Here is a 19,570-nt window from a genome sequence, read left to right as displayed (position 1 = left end):
TCCTGCCTCTGCCTCCCAAGTGCTGGGATTAAAGGCATGCACCACCACGCCCGGCTCTACTACCCTCTTAACTCCCCTTCCCATGCCCTTAATAAACACTAGTTTATACTCATAAAAAAATAAAAACAAAAGTTAACCATTCGAAAACCATAGTCAAACTGGACAGTGGTGGCGCACGCCTTTAATCCCAGCACTCGGGAGGCAGAGGCAGGCGGATTTCCGAGTTTGAGGCCAGCCTGGTCTACAGAGTGAGTTCCAGGACAGCCAGGGCTACACAGAGAAACCCTGTCTCAAAACAAAACAAAACAAAACAAAACAAAGGAGAGAGAGAGAGAAAACCATAGTCAATAATAGAGTCTACAAAAGCAATAGAAACTTTCTCCAGGCATCTAGTGCTAACAGTACTAATCGTCTATCAAGGATTTATTTGTTTTAAAAACTCTACAATTTTATAAAGATATTTTATTGGAGATTAAACTTACAGTTTAATTTTATATATATGGCTGTTGTTTATATATATAAAATATATAAAATCTTTTAGTTGTTACGAGATAGAGCCTTAGCTGCACTGTTGAAGACCATGTTGGCCTTTTTGCCAGAGCTAGGCTACTCATTTCCTGTGGTCATATCTTTTAGGCTTACAGATACTGAGGTGGCTAGAATAGGTAGTTTACTGTGTATCGATCCCAGTGCCAGCTGGAACTCTGAAGATTTCTATTTATGAAGGCTTTGTATATTAGTTCATGAAAATAAATGTATTGAAGTTTATATGAAAGTATTCGGGTTCTTTTGTACTGTATCATGAAGATAGCATTATCCTAAGTGATACACTCTTCGTCTAGGTGAGTAACATGGTGTTTACTTTCTGTTTTAGAACATTAGCAGTGTTGTTGCTGCGTTTTCTGACCTTCTTCACGTGAGAATTCCTAACAGCTATGAGGTTAGTAATGCTCCAGATGCTCCACCCATGGGTTTGGTCAGTAGCCACAGAGTAAACCCAGGTTTGGAGTATCGGCAGCATTTGCTTCTTCGTGGGCCTCCACCAGGATCTGCAAATCCTCCCAGATTAGCAACCTCTTACCGGCTGAAGCAGCCTAATGTACCATTTCTTCCAACAAGCAATGGTGAGCTAGTGACCTTTTTGTTAATCCCAAATCCATTCTCTGTTAAAAAGTTAGGCCTGCTCATTTTGAAATTTTGATTTACTTTTTAACAAGTAATAGGCAATGTGTTGGTGTGTAGTCTTTGATAAGTTAACTTGCTCTGGCTGTTGTTTTCTGTGGTGTGCTGTGAATTTCTATACTCTAGCCTATGGCAACAAGACTGACAATAACTCTCTGTTCAAGCTGTTCAGCTTGCTGACCCTTCATCAAATTCTGTTCGTTTGAATCCCTGAGCCACTTGCCACAGCTAGCCTGCTCCATGAGGTGAAGATGAAGCCATAGATAGTGCATTGTTGTTCTGTTCTGCTCAGCTGCTATTGCTGTCATTACCTCCGCTTGCCTTTGCACACTCTCTGTAGGGCGTATTTCTTCAGAATGGTCCCCGTTCTGAGAATCAGCACATCTTCCTTACGCCTGCTGTGAAGCTGCTTTCCTTCTGCTCACTCGCATCTTACGTGCCAGCCTTGTACCTCACCACCTCCTCATGCCTGGATTCTTTGCAATATTTTTGTCTTCCCTAAACTTATACTAGAATCTGGCTGTTGCTCATCTTTGAACTCTTTTTGAAAGTTACCTATATTAAAGTTTTTTGCCTATATTAAAGTCTTTGCAATCTGAGCTGTTGGCTGCCTCTTTCTTGTTTCTCTTGCCATTTTCTGCCTTGACCTCCACCCCTCTACCCCAGGAAATTCCCTCAGTGTAGACTTGCTCTTCTGAACCCATGGGCCTTGTTCACAGCACACCTTGGCTTTCACTTCTCTCTGATGCTGTAAATCACCTAAGTTATTTGTACTCGTTGCTCTTTCTTCGCATAGAACTTGCAGTACCAGTTTACCTGTCAGGAGTGGGTCTGTGCTCTCTTGATGGCGCTGTACATATTTGAGGATCTTGGTGCTTTGCTTTGTTTTATTCTTTAGTGCTAGCCTCCTTTTTCAGCTGTTTGGGAGTGGGTGTTTTCCTTTATTTGAACTTCATTGTCAAATATTAGATTCCCTGCCACTACAGTTTAGAAAATTTTTATTAAAGCGTAATATAAAGTAAGTAATCCATGTTGTAATCGATGGCATAGTTTCATTTTCTATTGTGTGCTACCTGTATCTTTGGTCAGTTTTAATTGCTAACAAAAGTCCACTCCTTAGATCTTTCTGGGTATAAAGACTCTAGTCATGGTACAGCAGAAGGTGCGTCGCTCCGACCACAGTGGTGCTGCCACTGTAAGGTGGTTATTCTTGGAAGTGGTGTGCGGAAGTCATGCAAGGATCTGACCTTTGTGAACAAGGTACTTTACTATTCTTCCCATGACCTAGTCCTACTTCTGTTTTTGCCAGTGACTCCTGCATCAAAGCAAAGTGCTTCATGGGACATGATAGACAAACATATAGTAGATGGGCTCAGTTCAAACCAAATAGCTATAGCAGACTACTACTTAATTGTTCATTTTTACAATACAGTAAGATATGGACAGTGTAGTCTCTGGGGTTCCCCCTCCCCCCTTCTAAACTCTTTGTGTCTCTGTTTAGCCTCGGCCTTACTGGGCCAGGCTGGGCTTCAACTCACAGAGATCTACCTTCCTTTGCCTCCAAAGTGCTGGGATTAAAGACATGCACCACCATGCCCAACTTTGCATTTGTTTTTAGGTGGAAAATTATTATAGGGTGAATATTGGGACAGTGTCATCACAGTTGGAGGATATAGAACACTCACTTTTGAATGTTACCTGAGATTAGCAGTCCACAGGGTGCTAGTTTAATTAGCTTGTATCTTACTGAGGTCCCACACATTTCCCTTTGCTTTTCAGGGTTCCCGAGAGAACACCAAAAGGATGGAAAAGGATATTGTCTTTTGTAGTAATAACTGCTTTATTCTTTATTCATCAGCTGCACAAGTAAAAAATTCAGACAACAAGGTAAAGTAACCAATGTATGTTGAGGGATTTCTGCCTTGGGGGTACAGGCCCCTCCTCAAGAGTCCTACAGGGAAACCCTAGTAAGATGTGCTTGAATTGACAGACAAGCCTGATACAGCCTTCAGCTATATTTTTCCCTCTTACACACCCTATTTGACAAAAAGTAGAAAGTTTCAAATCACATTGTAACATGCATTTATTTATTTAGTGGCATTGAGGGTTGAATGTAGGACCCAATACATGTTAGCCAACTACTTTACCACTAAGTTATATCCTATGCCTCTTTTAGTGTTTTCTATTGAGGTCTCACTGAGCTCTCTTTCACTCATAATCCTTCTGCCTTAATCTGGCTTGACACCCCACTACCACCACATGCATGCATACATGCACGCACACGCACGCATGAATGTCTGCGTATCTATCTTATTTTTATTTGGAGAAAATAAAAAAATAAATAAAAAGTTTCAGGCTTCAGAGTGCTAGGATTTCAACTGTATACTGCCACATACTGATTGTTTTTTTTTTTTTTAAAAGATTTATTTATTTATTTATTTATTATATGTAAGTACACTGTAGCTGTCTTCAGACACTCCAGAAGAGGGCGCCAGATCTCGTTACGGATGGTTGTGAGCCACCATGTGGTTGCTGGGATTTGAACTCAGGACCTTTGGAAGAGCAGACAGGTGCTCTTACCTGCTGAGCCATCTCACCAGCCCGATTGTTTTTTTTTTTTTTTTAAACTTTTTAAAAGGTTTTTTTAGATTTAGTTTTATTCACATATATATATGTGTAGTATGTGTGTATGTCTTGTGTACGGGTGCCTCTTGAGGCCAGAAGAGGGCATTGGATCCCTTGGAGCTGAAGTAACAACTAATTATAAGCCACTACGTAAGTGCTGGGAACCTGGAAGAGCAGCAAGTAATCTTAACTGCTGAGCCATCTCTCCAGCCCCTAGCTCAACTACATTTTAAGAGTGTAAAATTAAATAGAGAATTGGTACTCGGATCTTATACTAATTACGAACAACTCACTAAATATTAATATTTTTGTTTTATTGGTCAGTTGGGAAGGTTTGCAAAAAAAATGAAAGCTGGACATGCACACAATGATTTCTCTTACAATTAAAGAATACACAGAATTTTTTTTTTGCAAACCTTGCCAATAGGGCACTCTGTTCTTCTCTGTTTCTCATGGCAATTGATAAAGCCCAAGACTAACATTCAAAATGTAGAGATGAACCCCTGTGGGGGTGATGCTGCCATGTTCTGGTGTACATAATCTATTGTACGATTAAATACATTGATCTGTTGTACAAATTGAATTAGATCTCCTGAAATCATTGATTGGGGAAGGGGAGGTCTCCCAAGAAAGTTTAAGAGAATAGTCTCCTGAGTATGACTGTGTATAGGAGAGGCACGGGGCCTTGCCCTGTACCTTTATCAGCTTCTGATATTCCTAAATAATCATTCTCAGTGTTCAAGGTCAACTTGCTACACCTAAACATTGACTCATCTGGACCTGCCCCTTACGTCATAGACCATTAAACGTCTCAGCATCAGTAGACTTGCTTTACTGGCACAGGAATCCTTCCCTTTTCTAATGGTTTCTTTTTGCTGCCCAGGAATCCCTTCCATCACTGCCACAGTCCCCTATGAAGGAGCCTTCCAAAGCATTTCACCAGTATAGCAACAACATCTCCACTTTGGATGTACACTGTCTCCCTCAGTTCCAGGAAAAGGTTTCCCCTCCTGCATCACCTCCCATATCCTTCCCTCCAGCCTTTGAAGCAGCCAAAGTAGAGTCCAAGCCTGATGAGCTCAAGGTAACGGTCAAGTTAAAGCCTCGGCTGAGGACTGTTCCTGTTGGGCTTGAAGACTGTAGACCACTGAATAAAAAGTGGAGAGGAATGAAGTGGAAGAAATGGAGCATTCATATTGTCATCCCCAAGGGGACCTTTAAGCCACCTTGTGAGGATGAAATAGATGAGTTTCTAAAGAAATTGGGCACTTGTCTTAAACCTGACCCTGTGCCCAAAGACTGTCGGAAGTGCTGCTTTTGTCACGAGGAAGGGGACGGGCTGACAGATGGGCCAGCACGGCTGCTCAACCTCGACCTGGACCTCTGGGTCCACCTGAACTGTGCTCTGTGGTCCACAGAGGTTTATGAAACACAGGCTGGTGCCTTAATAAATGTGGAGCTAGCGCTGAGGAGAGGACTACAAATGAAGTGTGTCTTCTGTCATAAGACAGGTGCCACCAGTGGATGTCACAGATTCCGATGTACCAACATTTATCATTTTACTTGCGCCACTAAAGCACAATGCATGTTTTTTAAGGACAAAACAATGCTTTGCCCCATGCACAAACCAAAGGGAATCCACGAGCAACAGTTAAGTTACTTTGCAGTCTTCAGGAGGGTCTATGTGCAACGAGATGAGGTGCGGCAGATTGCTAGTATCGTGCAGCGGGGAGAGCGGGACCATACCTTTCGTGTTGGGAGCCTCATCTTCCACACCATTGGTCAGCTGCTTCCACAACAGATGCAAGCATTCCACTCTCCGAAAGCACTCTTCCCAGTGGGCTATGAAGCCAGCCGGTTATACTGGAGCACTCGCTATGCCAACCGACGCTGCCGGTACCTGTGCTCCATTGAGGAGAAAGATGGGCGGCCTGTGTTTGTCATCAGGATTGTGGAGCAAGGCCATGAGGACCTGGTCTTAAGTGATTCATCACCTAAAGGTAGGATCACTTGTGTGCTGTTGTCAGGCCAGTGGGTGATGTTCCATGTCAGTGTCTCTGTTTTGTATGTGATGGTTTCATGAAGAACCTTTACTTGTCAGTGCAAATCAGCCTCTTTGTGTTAGCACACCTTATTGGGTGCTGTGTTAGTACACCTTGTTATAGGCTTGAACAAGAGAGGTGACACCTTGGACCCCTCTCCAGGTCGAAGCAGAAAGCAGGGACCAGCTGTATCCAAAGCATTGTTAGGATTTTGCCCTGTCTCGGCTTGAGATTTAAAGCTGGGGATTAGAAGCTTCATTTTGTACTACTGGGCATTTTTATTTTCATGTTTACTGATGTAGAAAGTACTAAAGAGCTGCTTTTTAAATGTTTTCATAGTTTTTAAAAACATATGGGGGCTGGTGAGATGGCTCAGCGGGTAAGAGCACCTGAGTGCTCTTCCAAAGATGCAGAGTTCAAATCCCAGCAACCACATGGTGGCTCAAACCATCCTTAATGAGATCTGACGCCCTCTTCTGGAGCGTCTGAAGACAGCTACAGTGTACTTACATATAATAAATAAATAAAAATCTAAAAAAAATATGGAGCAGTCCAAAGGTATTTCCAAAAAATCCTCCCATTCTGTGTTTGAATTCTCATCTGGGGGAATGCCTATCTGTAGCCATTGCTAATTGAATTATTCCATTTTAATAGTGTGTTTTCTTTTGTTCCATATCCAATTGACTTCACTAATGTCTTTCATGTTTACTGTTTGATGTCCTTATGGTGGCATCATTTCCCCCCAGATATCATCTAGTCTTTGAAATAGGTTGCTGCCATTTAACGTGTTTGTTACATTGCTGCCTAGATTTTATTTAAAAGCTAGTAGGTATTTGTGAGTGTCTCTTCTTTATCCTCTCTTGGTTTTGTACTGTGCCTGGCCCTTCTTTTTGTTTAGCTAAAAGGAAATTCATCATAAAAGTTTATTTTTTGTTCATATGTAGATGTTTGGGATAAAATTTTGGAGCCTGTGGCTTGTGTGAGAAAAAAATCTGAAATGCTGCAGCTTTTCCCCGCGTATTTGAAAGGAGAAGACCTGTTTGGCCTGACTGTCTCTGCAGTAGCGCGGATAGCTGAGTCCGTAAGTGACCCGGCCATGGTCTAACATGGGCGTGTTTTCTAATCCAGCATGTTCACGGTGCCACTACAGAAACCTTCCTACTTTCCAGGACGTGGAACTTGAGTGTGGGTGATCAGTTGGCAAGCTTACTATCAAGTTTCTCAGAGGACAGCTAGTGTCATCTGTCCTGTTTAACCATGTGTCTGGGGAGGCGCCCTTGACCTGCTGAAGTCCTAGGTTTTTTGCAGAATTTTTTCCCCTTTTCTTAACTTTTCTTGATTTTTCTCTTGCCCTTGTCCTAGGGTTGGGTGGTCCCAACTGCAGCAGTACTGACGAGTATCTTCTCTGGGTATAGGTGCATTTGTCAAATGGAACAATAGAGAAATGTACTCACTAAAACTATGTTCTAGAGCCAGACCTGGAGATGAAGGCCTGTAATGTCAAACACTTAGGATGTGGAAGTAGGTATCTACGTAGAAGATCAGTCTGGGCAACCTACTGAGACCCTATCTCAGAATTTTAAAAAAGTAAGACGTGTTAAGGCTTTAGTTCAGTGTACAGTGCTGGCCTTGAAAGCTCGAGGGCTAGGTGGGATTCTTCAAGCTACAAAAAGAAAAAGAAATAAAAAACATTGTAGAAAAGAAGACCAAGCCGGAGAGGGGGCTCAGCACGTAAAGGCACTACCACTAACCTGGCAGCCTAAGTCCAGTACGGGGGGCGTGCGCCAAGAGCCAGCTCCCACAGCTCATCCTCTAGCCTCCAAAGGCTCACACAGCACTCATGGATACGCTGGCACACTCGCCCTTTCTCTACACAAACACATGCAGGAGTAAATGGAAAAATAATTTAAAAAATAAATATAAAGGAAACTTTGACCATCTCAGTTACTTTCAAGTAGACCTTAATTTACCACCAAAACCGCTGGAACAGTGAGTGACAGCCTTGTGTCGTTATCACATTGGACAGAAGGGAGAAGAGATCCAGAAACTAAACCACAGAGATGACTCCCAGCTTCTCTTGAGTGCTAAACATCCAGACACATTCATTAATTACATTGTGACCACTGCTTCCTGTCTGTAAACTGAAACATCACATCTGTCACGTGCAGGAAGGCTTAATGCAGGAAATTAATCTCCTCAAGGAAAAGTGGCCTGGGCTTACCAAGTTTTGTTTGTTTGTTTGCTTTTTTTTTTGGTTTTTGGTTTTTTTTCGAGACAGGGTTTCTCTGTGTAACATCCCTGGCTGTCTTGGAACTCACTCTGTAGACCAGGCTGGCCTGGAACTCAGAAATCTGCCTGCTTCTGCCTCCTGAGTGCTGGGATTAAAGGTGTGCGCCACCACGCCTGGCTATTATATAGGTCACTAACTGGGAAAAAAACATAAAAACCATATCTAAATTGTTTTCACCCTGGGCCTGGCTGAAAATTCTATCCTTGGCCAGATGAGTTACCGTTTTGTGTCTTTTTCTTCTTTCTTTAGCTTCCTGGGGTTGAGGCATGTGAAAATTACACCTTCCGATATGGCCGTAATCCTCTCATGGAGCTTCCCCTTGCCGTGAACCCCACAGGTTGTGCCCGTTCTGAACCTAAAATGAGCGCCCATGTCAAGAGGTTTGTGTTAAGGTATCTTGTCTCATCTTCACATAGTACAGCCCAGGGTTTCCAGGCACCTTAGTGGGCTTTGTGTTTGATTTGTCTGCTGCTTACAAACCCTGCTGTCCCTGGCTGTGTAGTGCCTGGCGACTTGAGAAGATGCTCTGTGTCTGTCAGGAAGGCTCTTAATTGGCGTGGCTTTCACATTATTCAGAGGTATCTTCAGTTGTCCTTTTATTGTCCTGTTGGTACGTTGTCATTTGTAGGCCTCACACCTTGAATAGCACCAGCACTTCAAAGTCATTTCAGAGCACAGTCACTGGAGAGCTGAATGCACCCTACAGTAAGCAGTTTGTCCACTCCAAGTCATCACAGTACCGGAGAATGAAGACTGAATGGAAATCTAATGTGTATCTGGCCCGGTCTCGGATCCAGGTAAGGAAGGAAGTTGAGTTAGGTCTCAAGATGCTGATGTCCAGTAGGAAAAGCTACTGCACATTGGGCACAGAAATAGAATCAGGTCTGCTTGCTTATTTGTTTCTTTGTTTATTTTTGTGGTATTGTGATTTGAACCTAGCATCCTATATGTACTAAGCAAGTGCTTTACCACTGAGCTAATCCCAACCCTGGAATCATGCTTTGAGAGTTGTGTTCCATCTTGTCAATTTTTAACATGGGGACTCTGGTTTGTAGCCTTAGAACTTGGTGCTGAACCTCAAGTAGAAAGCAGGCCTTGGGAATCCACATCTTTATATCTTGTTAAAGACTGTGGAGAAACAGGTTGCTCTGGATTTTGCATGCACTGAGCTAAAAGTTCTTTAAGTGCCAGCACTTGAAGATAGAGCAAGGTAGGTCAGATCAGGGTTGCTGTCTCCAACAACATTGGATAAATTCATGTGACATTTTGGATTTGGAAGCTATATCTTTTTAGCACTGCCTTTTTGTGAAAGCATTGTACATTTCTGGTAGACATTCTAGGAGTATTGTCTTAGTCCAGGTTTCTATTCTTGCACAAATATGACCAAGAAGCAGGTTGGGGAGGAAAGGATTTATTCAGCTTACACCTCCAAACACTAAGGAAGGAAGTGAGGTCTGGAACTCAAGCAGGTCAGGAAGCAGGAGCTGATACAGAGACCATGGAGGGATGTTCTTTACTGGCTTGCTTCTCCTGGCTTGCTCAGCCTGCTGTCTTACAGAGCCCAAGACTACCAGCCCAGAGGTGGTACCACCCACAAGAGGCCCTCCCCACTTGATCACTAATTGAGAAAATGCCTTACAGCTGGATCTCATGGAGGCATTTCCTCAACTGAAGCTCCTTTCTCTGTGATAAGTCCAGCCTGTGTCAAGTTGACACACAAAACCAGCCAGTACAAGTATCTACATGTAAGGCTGCCCATTGACACAGCATTTAAAATTGAACCTATAGTCTTCAGTTGTGGTCTTAATGTTGATGTGTGTCTAATCAGCAACTCTCCTGTCAAAGACTGGAACTGTAAAGCTCTTACTTTGTCAAATTCCACAGTCCTCACACTCATGTTGTTAAGTAATGTCTATCCGTGCCTAAGTCAGATCTACCCTGCCATGAAATTCTTTTACTTCACCCAATCCTCCTCCAAGTTCCAGCCCCTCCTGGAAACCAGTTTGTATGTACAGTAGAGATAAGATCAACAATCAAAATTCTTAGTGCAAGTGCTTTCCTCCTAACTGGTCGTTTTAAGAATCTTCTTGTTCTTAGACATTTTGCAAATATGCCTAGCATACGGCTCTCATTATCACTTTTTTCTCTTGATGAATCCCTTTAGTCTGGAGCACTGTGACCTTCAGGTTGAGTATCACCTGTCAATAAAAAAGCTGATGGCCAATGAGCTGAGACAGGAAATAGGAGGTGGGATAATGGCAGGAAGGCAGAGGATTCTGGCAAGTAATGAGCGAATAAAAGGAGATGCAGGTACAGATTTCAAAGAGATTTGAGTGAGATGCTGGGGGAAACACTGAGGAAGAAGCAGGCTGGAACTGAGGAGAGGTAACTATCCATGTGGTAGACATAGAATAGTTTGAATGGGTTAAAGAAGCTACGAGCTAGTTGGGGAATGAGCCAAGCTTGTGGGCAAGGTATTTATTAATAGGTAGTGTCAGAGTCGACATCCTGGGAGCAGGGACTGGAAGGAAAAACGTTCTGAGGTTGACAGACCAGGAGCCTGCCCACCTGAAAAGACCCAGCTCTGGAGGGGTTCAGCCAGTGTCATGACCTAGGTGGACAGCTGCCTTCTTTATGGTTTCCTTGTTTCGCTCTTCTGAAATGTCTTCTACTTTACCTGGATGTTTCTTATACATTTTAACAACCAGCTACAAGCCCTTCACTCTTGATCACTTTGTTTCATCTTGTTTCACAACCTTTTTCTCTACAGTGACTCTCTGTCAGATTCTGTGGACATGTTAGGGCCCTGTCTCTGCTACTTCCAGTTTCTTCTCCTCACTTGCATTTTACATATTAGAGCTTGCTCATTCTGTGCCTGTTCCCACTCATGAGGAATGCTTTTAGTAGGCTCTTGACTGTGTCTTCAACTTATAATTAACCTCAATCATTATTTTTAAAGATTTATTTACTTTATGTATATGAGTACAGTATTTCTGTACTGATGGTTGTGAGCTATATCATGTGGTTGCTGGGAATTGAACTCAGGACCTCTGCTTGCTCTGGTCCCGCTCACTCCGGCCCTAAGATTGATTTATTGTTATATGTAAGTACACTGTGGCTGTCTTCAGACACACCAGAACAGGGCGTCAGATCTCATTATAAATGGTTGTAAGCCACCATGTGGTTGCTGGGATTTGAACTCAGGACCTTCGGGAGAACAGTCAGTGCTCTTAACCACTGAGCCATTTTTCAATTGTCATTACTGTACATACATACACATGCACATGCGTAGGTGGAGGCAGTGCTCTCCTTGCCGTGTTTGCCCTCAGGCTGCCAGGCTTTTGCAGGGAGCATCGTCTTCACTGACACCTCTGAGTCTTCTTTGAGTGTTTCGGTTTTCTGTCATAGCCTCTCTCACCATTTCTGTCTGCAGTGACTGTGGTAATGGTAGTAGTTTTTATATCTTAGGAACACATGCATGGACACATTTATGAAATAGAATCATAGTGTCTATACTCACTTTACATTACCGGAGTCTCCTATCACATCCTCAGTAAGTGGTGTGATGCTTCACAGTGATGAGGGGCAATTCCACTGTGCATGGCCATTGACAGTCTCACAGCAGATGCTGTGCCATCAGTATCCATAGGAATATTCTTGTATCCTGATAGTTGTAGTTTTATGGAGTATAATCGAAAAAGTAAAGCTTTTATCTAAAACTATATTTACTTTTTCTTTTAATAACATATTTTCCCAAAAGGCTGTAGTTGCTGGTTTCCTCCTGCAGTCTGTGACTCTATTCTGGTTTTCCCTTGTGTAGTACGTGATCTCACCTTTTTACATTTTGTCAGCTTGGCAGGTATACGCGGACACTGAGATCTTTCTCAAAGAATATATTCTCATTTTTTATTTATGTCTGCATGTGAGTATGCATCACCACTGTGTGAAAATGCATGTCCACAGAGGCCAAAAGAGAGCATTGGGTCCCTGGAGCTGAGTCAAAGGCTTTGTAAGCTGACTGAACTCAGTCCCCTGGAACAGAAAGAAGTGGTTTAACCAGAGCCATTTCCAGCCTCTGACCCTGAGTCTTTATTACTGCTCCTGACTGCTGGTGAAGCTGTCTTGGCCTTTTTGAAAACTATATGTTGTATGACCTTCGTCCATATCTCAGTTTGTACTAGCTTGCAGGGTTAGCTGTCTTCAATAGAAACATGCCCATCAGAACTCCAGTATCTTTTTTTCTTACAAAGTTTTTTTTGGCTTTTTTGTTTGGTTGGTTTTTATATAGACAAACATACAAATTTGTATCATTTCTGTATACACACTTAGGTTGTGTTCTTCTAGTATTTTATCGATACAAAGAACTTCCTTTTTAAACTTTATTTCATTATATAGCCAATAATTGTAATGCTATTTAGCATGCAGTACACTTAGCTGCCATTGCTAGTACCATGCCATAGGTTCTCAGACGCGGTCAAAGTGCTTGTTACTCTGACCCAGATGGCACTGATGTGCATTCACATTGTTGTTATGTTCTGATGTGTTCACAGCTGAGTCACTCCCGCAACCAGCCAACATGCTGGCATTGTTGACTTGCCAGCTCCTTACTATGCACTCCAGTGAGGAGCCTCTGGCAGAGTCCATGAGAGGAGGACTTGATTTTCATTCCTCCTTTTCACCATAGTTTCTTCCCTGGTCAGAATTAAAAGCACAAACCCAGATTAGGACAGTAAAATGCAGATTATCTGTGAACATTTTATTTATTTGCTTTTCTTAAGTATTTCCCCACATCTGTGTTTACTGCCACCTCTAAGATAGTATAGATTTACCAGGCACTGGTGTGGACAGTATAAGTTGCCAAATAAGGCTTCAGTGTGTTTGACAATTCAGATTTTTTGTCATCCCAGCCATTCAGGAGGCCGAGGCAGAAGGATCACAAATGAACAACTTAGTGAGATCTTACTTCAAAACATCTAAAAAGAGCTGGGAATGTATCCTGTATATTTCTCTCACCTCAGAATTTTTTTTATTGGGAAGAACTTCAAAAACTGAATTGTCCCACTTTTCCTGATACTAGAACTGTTTTGCTGTATTCTGTTATATTTACTGTGTGGGGCTTGATGGTAATTCAACAAGCATAGTGGAGAATGCAGCTGCCAACCCGAGCCACATAGCATTTATAGATTGTCTTCATCCATTTGCTGTTGCTGGTGTAGGGTGTTGCTAGTGGGCAGCTTAGCTTGCTGTAGTGGTGGGAGGAATGACCAGTGCTAAGGCCCACATGTAATGAGGTCCTTCCTGTAGTGTCTTTCCAGAGTGAAGGGAAGGGCATCCAAAGTTGCAGTCATCCAAGGGCAGTTAACACCTATACTGTCATCACAGTAAGCCAGGCCCAAGAACAGTGCAGAAAAGGACATGGGAACAATGTAATGGTGCTAAAGCTGAAAGGAGCAGTGCTGTTAGGGTTTTTAACTAAACCTTAAATATAGCTTTTCATAAGACTCCAAGGGCAGTGCATTTTGATGAAGAGACTAAAGGTCTGTCAGGGATATTGCACTGTTTACTTACAATCCTTTTTCCTTCCACTTAGGGACTGGGCCTGTATGCTGCTAGAGACATTGAAAAACACACTATGGTCATTGAGTACATTGGAACGATTATTCGAAATGAGGTTGCAAACCGGAAGGAGAAGCTTTATGAGTCTCAGGTACTGTATAAACTGACCACAGGCAGCCACTCTGGCACATCGTAAATGCATCAGCTGTGTCTGGTAGGAATGTGACCAGGGATGGGACCAGGGATGAGACCAGGGCGCTTCCAGCACAGACTGAAAGTGAGGGGAAGTAGATTCAGATCACACTGATGACTACCTGCCTTCTCTTTAGAACCGAGGTGTGTACATGTTCCGCATGGACAATGACCACGTGATTGACGCCACTCTCACAGGAGGGCCTGCAAGGTGAGGCAAGAGGACCATGGCCCAGAGGGCTCTGCTAGGGTAGGGGCAGTGGAGCTTTATACTTGCTTTGTTAACACATCCATAGAAGCAGCCTTAGTTTCCTCTGTGTGGGAAGCTCTTCGTTGTTTTCACACTGAGTTTTCTGATGTGTCTTGCAGATACATCAACCACTCCTGTGCCCCTAACTGTGTGGCTGAAGTCGTGACCTTTGAGAGAGGACACAAGATTATCATCAGCTCCAACAGGAGGATTCAGAAAGGAGAAGAGGTAAGGGAAGGGCTTGCTGCCGTCTGTCCCAAGGTGTGGCAGTTCCTGGCCTTCAGCTTCCATCACATCACTCTTAGAGACCCAGCCTCAGCCCAGAGCTTTGCCATCTGTTAATCTTACTTCAACATTCAAATGCCAGCTTCTTCTTTGTAGTAGATCATAAAGCCACATGAAACCCACCATATAGTACCATGTAGCTTAGGATCCTCCTTTCTTTGTCCCTTAAGCCCCTGTCAAAGTTCGGGCAATCACAGGGACTTGATATATTTGCATGATATATTATTGCAAGGAATATATATATATATATATATATATATATATATATATATATATATAATGTTTTTGCTTTGTCTTTAAATGTTTTATGTAGGATGAGACATTTGTTTCTCAGACTCTCACAGAGATGACTTTGGTCTAGCTCTTCGGGTTATTATCCTTAATTGTCTACTTACATGTCCCAACTTTGGCTTTCACACATGACATCAGCACCTTGAATTTAGTGCTCTTAATGTGGAATTAGTGTCCAATGCAAAGCTCTTGGGAAGACTGCTGTGTCAGGAAGTCTGGATGTACTCACTGTGATGAAGCCCTGGTGTTGTGTAGACAGTATGAGGTCACATCTATTTACTTGGTCTTTGTAGAACTTGCCTTTAAACATCTTATATGACTGGGACAGGGCCTGCAGAGCAGCCTAGTACCTCCCCTGTGTGTCATCTGTACACATCCTCTAGAGTTGCCAATCCTGTTATCACTCAGCAAACACTTAACAGAAGGCAGTGCCTTCTTTTCCTAAAGCAGCTGCTCCACAATGGGTGCAAGGTTTCCCTCCCTGTGCAGTGTCCAGCTAGTGGGAAAGACCCAGAGATTGACTGTTTCCCCTCCCTTGGCTTTATGGGGTCGAGGGGTCGAGGGGACAGGGTGTAAAGCTTGGGTGGCCTGGAGTTTGAGTAAGAATTCTACAGCCATTAAATGCTGATCCAAACACCTTTTTCTCTAAGGGGAACACTAGCTTACCCTTACCTTGAAAACCAGATTCAGAATGCCCTCACGTCCATCGTGTTCCCATCGTGAGTTAAAGATGGGATTGATTTTTGCCACCACAGGACCAAAGAATGTCCTCAGTCTGTGCATTAATTGGTGAGACATGAGGTGTCGGTAGGTTCTAGATGCTGTCTAAAGACAGGTTTGGGACTGGTGTAGGTAAACATTAACATTGTAAACTCTGTGTTATAGTCACAAAGATGTTAGGCCAAGTACAGATGTTGGTAGTAAAAGCAATGATGGGGATTTGGACATAGCTCCAATGATTTTTATGGTAGATTTGCAATGTAACATCTCTTTAAGGTGACAAATTCTAGTTAGCTATAGGATCTTTGAGTAGAGGCAGCTTCTTCAGAGGAAAAGATAGAGAAAGGGAAAGCAAGGGCCAGTTCATCTCTGTCCAAACCAGGGAGCCATCTGTGGTCTGAGGGGGTACTGGCCCTCATCTCACCCAAAGTGGTGGAGAGGACACTATGAGAAGTCAGAGGCTTGGCACATCCAGATCACTGTCCCACAAAACTAGTCCCAACTTGCCTCTGGGATCCCCCACTGCCCCAAGGTTCCATGGGACCTAAACAAACTCAGTGCTGCTTTGGCTTGTGTCTGTTTGCTTGCTGGTTTTGAAATACAGGATAGAATGGGCACTGCCCTGCCTCACACTGTCTCTTTGCCATGGGCAGCTCTGCTATGATTATAAATTTGACTTTGAAGATGACCAGCACAAGATTCCATGTCACTGTGGAGCGGTGAACTGCCGGAAGTGGATGAACTGAATGCATTCCTTGCTATCTCACCGGGTGGCTCGTCCCTAGGAAGAGGCGACTCAACACTTCATTGGATTTTGCAGACAGAAAGATATTTTTGTTTTCTGACTTTTTAAAAAACAGCTTCTGGGAGCTCTGATCCCTCAGGCTTGTCTGAAGGACGCCCAGCACAGAGGAGCGCTAGGCTGCCTTGCTGCACTGAGGTCAGCAGAGTCACAGAGTGGTCCAGCACTTTTTTTTCTTTTTTCTTTCCTTCCTTTTGTTTCCTTGTGGGTGGGTTTTATTTTGTTATGTTTTGTTAGTCTCACTAAGGAGAAACTTTTACTGGGGCAAAGAGCCGGTGGCTGCCCTGCCCCAGGGTGGGGGCCTTCCTATGAATGTAAGACTGAAATCACCAGCGAAGGGGGCTGTCCAGAGTGCTGGCCATGCCTTACTGACAGGGGCAGGCCCTCAGTTTAACTAAAGTGGACACCACTGATCAAGGAATGTACTGAGATGACTTCCTTAGGAATAGAGCTAAGGGATAATAACTTGCACTAAATACATTTGAATACTTGATTCCATGAGTCAGTTTATTGTAGTTTTTGATTTCTGTAAAATAAGAGAAACTTTTTGTATTTATTATTGAATAAGTGAATGAAGCTATTTTTAAATAAAAGTTAGAAGAAAGCCAAGCTGCTGCTGTTACCTGCAGAACTAACAAACCCTGTTACTTTGTACAAATATGTAAATATTTTGAGAAAAACAGTATAAAAATAGTTATTGACCAAATGCTACCAGGCGCTGCAGCAGCTCGGGTGCTTATAACCATGGTAGGGATGTTACAATATAATTTTGTGTTATTAAATATGCCATTATAATTATGTAATAACCAAAATTTTGCCCTGGTATCCCTGGGCTTTTTGGAAACTGTCTCTTAGTGCTTGTTTTCTACACCTAACTTCTGACAGCAGCGCGTGTGCTACAACTACAACTTTTATAGCTGTTGGTGATTTAAACTAATGTTTCATTTTATATTGTTGCATCCCTACTTCTTCAGTCAGGTTTTTTTGTGCTTACAATTTGTGATAACTGTGAATAACGGCTTAAACACAAACCCAAATGGAGGCTGAATTTTTTTCTTCAGCAAAAGTAGTTTTGATTAGAACTTTGTTTCCAACCTCACAGAATCATGTAAAACATAGAGTCATGTAGCAGGGACCTAACCCAACTCCTTAGCCTTCTATTTAACATAAAAATTTGAAAAAGAAAAAAAAAAGAGAGAGAGAGAGATGGAGAGAGTGAGAGATGTGATTATGCTCCCAGCTGCAGGACTCTGGCAATAGGGTTTTTCGAAGATGTAATTTTAAAATGTGTTTGTATGAACTTGTTTGTTTACATTTCTTTAATAAAAAAACACACTGTTTTGTGTTTGCTTGTAGAACCTTAAATCAGCATTTGAACCAGGTTAGCTTTTTATTTTGTACTTAAAATTCTGGTACTGACACTTCACAGACTAAGTATAAAATGAAGTTTTTGTGTGCACAATTCGAGTGGACTGTGAGCTGTGGGTACATTCAGTGACTCAGCTCTCAGCTTGTAATGTATATGGCATGATGTATTTTTATCTTATAGAATAAATCAATTGTATATATTTTTCTCTTGATAAATAGCTGTATGAAATTTGTTTCTTGAATATTTTTCTTCTCTTGTACAATACTCTGACATCCTACCAGTATTTGTCCTGCCGAGTTTGGTTGTTTTCTGTTCTGTATAATAGTACCTAATGTTGGCAAAAATTGAATTTTTTGAAGTATACAGAGTGTTATGGGTTTTGGAATTTGTGGACACAGATTTAGAAGATCACCATTTACAAATAAAATATTTTACATCTATAGAATGTGCACTGTGTTCTCTGTGGGCTGTGGTCATGTTTGGAGTTTGGTTCTGCTTGGTATCTTTCAGAATTGCTAGTCTAGACATTTGGATGTAAATTCAGCCATGCTCCCTGGCTGTGGGCTCCCCTCCCTCAGTGAAATATGGAAGAGAACTTGTATTAGGGTGTAACACAGCAGATTAAAGATGATTCTTCATGTTTATTTGCTTGTTTAAACTCTGTTCATCGGTTTGTGTCTGAGATGAAGTCTCACTGTGCTGCTCAAGCCCAGGCAGCCTTCTCACCTCCTCATCTGTCTCCTGAGAAGCCGGGACAACAGGTGTGTGCTGCTGCCAGGCCACCTAGACAGGTTTTGGTTTTGTTTCATTTTCCCTCCTTTAAGCTACTTTTCTGTTTTCCTCTATGTGGTAGAGACCTGTCAGATTGAATAGCTGTTAAGAGGCAGGCATTGTGGCAAACCTTGAATCCTCTGTGAAGCAGGGGGATTATGAATTTAAGGCTATCCTGGGCTACATAAATGTAAACAAGACCCTCTCTTAGGAATGAAGAACACTATTAACAAACAAAATTCCTTTAATCCCAGCACTTGGGAGGCAGAGACAGGTGGATCTCTCAGTTCAAGGCCAGCCTGGTCTACAGAATAAGTTCCAGGACAGCAGCCAACAGCTACACAGAGAAACCCTGTCTCAATAAAAAAAAATAAAATCCCCAGAAGCCCCTCCTTCCTTCATCTGGAAGGTTCAGAGCTTCTGCTTGATGCCATATATCCTTTCTGCTCACACTCACCATCAGATGCTGAGGGAAGGAATGCCTTTGTTTTACTAAAACAGTGCTGACTCCCCACTGCCTGTCAGGTTGCACACTTGGCACCTTGTACTGGGACACAATGAGCCCAGCATCTGTCTCCACTGGGAAAACCAGGTTGGTTTCACTTTGGTTCACTTTTTAAGTTCCTTATACCGGGTGTTGGCCACTGTTCTTTAAATGTGTCACTAACCCTTGCTTTGCTGGGATAAACTCCCCTCATCTGACAGATAGATAGTATTCAAGTTTGTGCTTGAATACTGAGGACACCAGACAGGTGCCAAGCAGAATGATCCCCTCACCACGTGAGCAAACGGGCATTGCTTGATTTTTTTCTGAATGCTCTGGACACCCAAGCCTGCCATCAACTGGGGAGCCTAGCACCATGGTGAAGCCTTGGGATTGCCCTTCTAAGATGGAATCTGGCTTCTCGGCACTTCATCTCATTCTCTGGTTTATTTCCAGCTCTGTCTGCTGCCCCATCTTGGTTGGTAAGCTTGTACATGGTTTGCAGGCAGGTCTTACGAGACCTGTACACACGTCTGCATCTCCTTGTGCAGCATTCTTGGGTTGATTTTTAAAGTTTTTTTTTTTTTTTCCTGAAGAACAGGGTTCAAGTTTTGGAAAACTATTTTCTAGAGAATTCTTCAAACTCGGTTTAATGCTAGCCATAAAACACAGCCATAAATACCCTGCTTCCAGCCGGGCCTGGTGGCACAG

At 42.7% G+C, this 19,570-nt stretch overlaps 1 protein-coding gene across 12 annotated transcripts in view; it reads left to right on the top strand.

The window, feature by feature from the left end:
* Kmt2c (lysine methyltransferase 2C) overlaps positions 1-18,044 on the top strand; it is a 230,490-nt gene extending 212,446 nt beyond the window's left edge. For 6 of the 12 annotated variants that reach the window (XM_029534858.1, XM_029534865.1, XM_029534861.1 and 3 more), the window contains 11 exons: positions 875-1,124; positions 2,303-2,442; positions 2,962-3,069; positions 4,691-5,807; positions 6,794-6,930; positions 8,389-8,531; positions 8,768-8,936; positions 13,730-13,846; positions 14,025-14,098; positions 14,257-14,365; positions 16,087-18,044. In XM_029534858.1, the coding sequence (XP_029390718.1) occupies positions 875-1,124; positions 2,303-2,442; positions 2,962-3,069; positions 4,691-5,807; positions 6,794-6,930; positions 8,389-8,531; positions 8,768-8,936; positions 13,730-13,846; positions 14,025-14,098; positions 14,257-14,365; positions 16,087-16,179 (2,457 nt within the window). In that variant the 3' untranslated portion in view covers positions 16,180-18,044. The remainder of the gene's footprint in view (positions 1-874; positions 1,125-2,302; positions 2,443-2,961; positions 3,070-4,690; positions 5,808-6,793; positions 6,931-8,388; positions 8,532-8,767; positions 8,937-13,729; positions 13,847-14,024; positions 14,099-14,256; positions 14,366-16,086) is intronic. The other 6 variants (XM_029534868.1, XM_029534867.1, XM_029534860.1 and 3 more) reach the window with 3 other exon arrangements.
* Positions 18,045-19,570: the final 1,526 nt, after the last annotated feature.

The sequence above is a fragment of the Mus pahari genome, chromosome 2 (assembly GCF_900095145.1).
Source record: "Mus pahari chromosome 2, PAHARI_EIJ_v1.1, whole genome shotgun sequence".
Lineage (NCBI taxonomy): Eukaryota > Metazoa > Chordata > Mammalia > Rodentia > Muridae > Mus > Mus pahari.
Note: the sequence above shows the minus strand (reverse complement) of the source record. Positions and strands in the feature narration are given on the sequence as shown.